Raw genomic sequence first — 5,000 nt, 5'->3', positions numbered from 1 at the left:
GAACCTGGCTGATATGCGTGAGCCCGAGCGGACTCGTCTGCTTGACGCTCCCATATCCCAGGCCGGCCTTTTCGGCGGTGCAGTCGAGGACTTTGCCCAACAGTTCTCGACTGCTCAGAAGCAGACTGAGGCGATTAAGCACATTCTGCCCCGACGCTCTGCTGCTCAGCCGTCGGTGCAGAATCCTCAGCCTGCTCGCCGCCGAGGGCGCCCTCCCGCGGCTCCCGCCCCTCCCGCACGGCCCCAGCAGCAGCCTTCATCTGGGCCGCGTCGTGGAGGAAGCCGTAGGAAGGCGCCACAGCCCTCTCCAGCCCCGCAGCCCGCTAAACGCCAGGCTAAGCGGCGCTCCTGAGACGGGCAGCTCAGGATTGGCTTTCTTTTCGCTACAGGAGGTGGTAGCAGGGCCACTCCTTCCCCCGGTGGAGGGCCGGGGGAGAATCTTTTGTTCTCCACTCCCCGCTGCTCGTCTCACGACGGGCAGCACCCTAATGTGGTTAAAGAAAGAATCGAAATCCCCAATCCTGAGCCTACAGACCCAGAGGGCCGCAGTGCGCGCCACCCTCGGGTCCCGCCACTGCCGCCCTCCTCTGTCCCAGAGGTCTGGGATGACAGCACGCGCCGCCCACGGGCCACGCTCCTCTCATCCCCCTCTGTCGCCAGACCCCTGCCAGAGCACGCCCCCGTGGGACGCGCGCCCTCCCCTGGCCTCCTCTGGCAGGACGCGGTTAATGACCGTGCCCCCGCACAGGGCCGCGATGCCACCCTCGCCGGTGCCGGTCATTCCGCCTCGCTGCCCCACCGACGGTACGTCTGTGGTTCGTATGACCCCGCTGGTGCACTTTCTGGAGGCCTGGCTAGAGCTTCCCAGACTGTCCCGCTGGGTCGCGAGAACCATCAGGCTCGGCTACGCGATTCAGTTCGCGCGATCTCCTCCCCGCTTCAGCGGAGTCCGCTTCACTATGGTCGGTGGCAATGCCCCTGTCATGAGAGCGGAGGTCGTCACCCTGCTGGCGAAGGGTGCGATCGAGATTGTCCCTCCAGCCGAAATGAAGTCCGGCTTCTACAGCCCTTACTTCATTGTACCCAAGAAGTCCGGTGGGTTACGGCCAATCCTCGACCTGCGCGTCTTGAACCGCTCCCTTCACAGGCTGCCGTTCAAGATGCTAACGGCCAAACACATCCTCCAGTGTGTGCGGCCGCAGGATTGGTTTGCAGCGATCGACCTGAAGGACGCCTACTTCCATGTCTCCATTTTACCTCGACACAGACCGTTTCTACGGTTTGCTTTCGAGGGGCAGGCATACCAGTACGCGGTTCTCCCTTTCGGGCTAGCCCTGTCTCCTCGCGTCTTTACGAAGGTCGTCGAGGCAGCCCTTGTTCCCCTTCGGGAACACGGGGTTCGCATCCTGAACTATCTCGACGACTGGCTTATCCTAGCTCACTCTCGAGACCAGGTTTGCGAACACAGGGACCTAGTGCTCCGGCACCTAGTCCGTCTGGGCCTTCGGGTCAACTGGGAGAAGAGCAAACTCTGCCCCGTGCAGAGGATCTCTTTTCTCGGTATGGAGATCGACTCGGTCGCCATGTGCGCGCAGCTTACGAGCGAGCGCGCGCAGTCACTGCTGACTTGTCTTCGTCAGTTCGAGGACAAGAGTGCGGTTCCACTGAAACTTTTTCAGAGGCTCCTGGGGCATATGGCATCCGCAGCCGCAGTAACGCCGCTGGGATTGCTTCATATGAGACCGCTTCAGCTTTGGCTTCGCGATCGAGTCCCGAGGTGGGCATGGCAACACGGCACGCTCCGAGTCCCAGTGACTCCAGCCTGCCGTCAGACCTTCACCCCGTGGGCGAACCTCAATTTTCTACGGGCCGGAGTGCCCTTAGAACGAGTTTCCCGGCATGTTGTTGTGTCAACAGATGCCTCCAACACGGGCTGGGGCGCCATGTGCAATGGTCATGCTGCCGCGGGCTTCTGGACAGGACCCCAGCGCCTTTGGCATGTCAATTGCCTCGAGTTGCTGGCTGTACGTCTCGCCCTGCACCGCTTCCATGCGCTGCTCAGGGGCCAGCACGTACTAGTCCGATCAGACAATACCGCAACAGTAGCGTACATCAACCACCAGGGTGGTCTACGCTCCCGCCGTATGTCGCAACTCGCTCGCCACCTCCTCATATGGAGTCAGAAGCATCTGAGGTCGCTTCGAGCCATTTATATCCCGGGACTCCTGAACCAGGCGGCCGACGAGCTGTCTCGAGTTCGGCCTCTCGCAGGAGAATGGCGACTCCATCCCCAGACGGCCCAGCTGATTTGGGGTCAGTTCGGCGACGCACAGGTAGACCTGTTTGCCTCCCACGACTCGTCCCATTGCGACCTGTTTTACTCCCTGACCGAGGGCACGCTCGGCACGGATGCACTGGCGCACAGCTGGCCGCGGGGCCTACGCAAGTATGCGTTTCCCCCAGTGAGCCTTCTTGCGCAGACCTTGCGCAAGATCAGGGAGGACGAGGAGCAGGTCATTTTGGTTGCCCCGTATTGGCCCAACCGGACCTGGTTCTCCGAACTAGTACTCCTCGCGACAGCACCTCCCTGGCCAATTCCTCTGAGGAAGGACCTCCTTTCTCAGGGACGGGGCACCTTATGGCACCCTCGTCCCGATCTTTGGAACCTCCACGTGTGGCTCCTGGACGGGACGAGGCAGGTTTGAGTACCCTACCACCTGCGGTGGTGGCTACCATCACTTCCGCTAGAGCATCGTCCACGAGACATGCCTATGCGTTGAAGTGGAACCTCTTCGTCAACTGGTGTTCTTCTAAACATCAAGAACCCACGAAATGCCCGATCAGTGTCGTGCTTTCCTTCCTGCAAGAAGGGTTGGAGCGAAGGCTGTCTCCCTCCACCCTGAAAGTGTATGTTGCCGCCATTGCCGCACATCACGAAGCAGTTGATGGTAAGTCTCTGGGAAGGCACGACCTGATCGTCAGGTTCCTGAGGGGAGCGAGGAGACTAAATCCTCCTCGTCCTCCCTTCGTACCCTCTTGGGACCTCTCAGTGGTTCTAACTGCCCTGCAGAGTGCTCCATTTGAGCCTTTACAGTCAGTGGAGCTTAAGTTCCTGTCTATGAAGACAGCGCTCCTGGTTGCATTGGCCTCCATCAAGAGGGTAGGGGACCTGCAGGCATTTTCGGTTGACGAAGCGTGCCTGGAATTCGGGCCGGCTAACTCTCACGTGATCCTGAGACCCCGGCTTGGATACGTGCCCAAGGTTCCTACCACACCCTTTCGAGACCAGGTAGTGAACCTGCAAGCGCTGCCCTTGGAGGAGGCAGACCCAGCCTTGGCACTGCTCTGTCCAGTACGCGCCCTCCGTGCTTACGTGGACAGAACGCGGTGTTTCAGGACCTCAGACCAGCTCTTTGTCTGTCATGGTGGGAAGCTGAAGGGAAAGGCTCTCTCAAAGCAAAGGTTATCCCACTGGATAGTGGATACCATTGCTTTGGCATACCAGCAGCAAGGTCGTCCGTGCCCCCTTGGTGTGAAAGCCCACTCCACACGTAGTGTGGCTTCCTCTTGGGCTCTAGCGCATGGCGCCTCGCTAACAGACATTTGTAGAGCTGCAGGCTGGGCGACACCCAACACATTCGCGAGATTCTATAATCTCCGAGTAGAGCCAGTTTCTTCTCATGTACTCGCTTCAACCAGCCGGTGCTAGATTCTGCTCAGGTGTCTTCGCTTGCTCGCCATTCCTCTCCACGGACGGGATACGTGCGATATTTCTCTCAGGTGAGTCTGATAAGCTCTGAGTTTCCTCCAGCACTGGTTACGTCAACGCCTGAGTTATGCCAATCTGCCATAACGCAGCTTTTGCGCTTGACTAGGTGCCTCCATGTGCATGGTTCCCCTCTGGGCGACCCCCACATGTGTATTCCACTGTAAGTCTCCTTGTGAGCGTGTGTCTTTCCCTTGGCAAGCCACCTTGCCACCCCTGGGGTTTAAAATTCCACCTGCGGCTGGACACCCCAGTGATTTTCCATATGCAGCCCTCTGGGTCATATGTGTATTCTAAGTCCCCCCCATCAATGGCTGGGCATTATTGCATATTTCTCTCTGGAGATATGCTTCCCAGTGTACCTTGGTATCCCTGTGTTAAGTAGGACTCCTTCGTTCGTGCTAGTCTCACAACAGGGAGCTCAGACTTGCGCAGGGCACTGGAAGACAGCCGAGGTGGCGTGATTAGACTGGAACCCCAATCGTCGTCATCCGACGTAACTCGGAGTGACCACGAAAGGGAACGTCTCGGTTACGGATGTAACCCTCGTTCCCTGAGTGGGAACGGAGACGTTACGTCTCCCTGCCACTTCCGCTGTACCGCTGAAAACGCCTGGGGCTAGTCTCGGCTCCTCAGCGAAGACATATCTGCATTGTGCCAGCGTACTTCCTTATATACCCCCTGCGGCGGGCGGAGTTACGCTATGCAAATTCCGCAGACCCATGGCATTTCATTGCCATTGGCTCGTTTTATATACTCGAAGGTGATAGGCTTCTAGGCGAAACCCCAATCGTCGTCATCCGACGTAACGTCTCCGTTCCCACTCAGGGAACGAGGGTTACATCCGTAACCGAGACGATCTTCATACTCAACACAACACTTGTTGAATGCATGCATTAGTTTGTTATATTAGCATAATAGGAATTTTGTTCTGTGACGGTCAATTTAGCCGATACTGGCATCAAGTAAGTGTATCTAGATTATTATCAAGTAACACAAACGAGGATAATTAATCACATACAGCTGACGCATATGAACTAATGATAACGGTGGACAAACGAGTGGCGGGAATCTGAACAAAGAAGATTGACACGTGACAAATGAAAACGAACTTAAAGTCCATGAAAATGAAACTAAACTGAACAGAATGGTAACAATTAAATTGCCTCTTTTGATTGACCTATAGTAAAATAACCCTGATTCTCATATGACTCACCAGTGTATGGCTGTGTTG

General features: G+C 57.0%; 1 protein-coding gene across 1 annotated transcript in view; it reads left to right on the top strand.

The window, feature by feature from the left end:
* Positions 1-5,000, top strand: part of LOC309486876 (uncharacterized protein) — a gene marked incomplete at its 3' end in the record, with an annotated part of 7,723 nt that overhangs the window by 1,542 nt on the left and 1,181 nt on the right. The window contains exon 2 of the mRNA XM_082154343.1: positions 104-1,827. Coding sequence (XP_082010469.1) covers positions 489-1,827 — 1,339 coding nt within the window. The 5' untranslated portion in view covers positions 104-488. The remainder of the gene's footprint in view (positions 1-103; positions 1,828-5,000) is intronic.

The sequence above is a fragment of the Leuciscus leuciscus genome (genome assembly GCF_965113295.1).
Source record: "Leuciscus leuciscus genome assembly, chromosome: 22".
NCBI classification, from domain to species: domain Eukaryota; kingdom Metazoa; phylum Chordata; class Actinopteri; order Cypriniformes; family Leuciscidae; genus Leuciscus; species Leuciscus leuciscus.
Note: the sequence above shows the minus strand (reverse complement) of the source record. Positions and strands in the feature narration are given on the sequence as shown.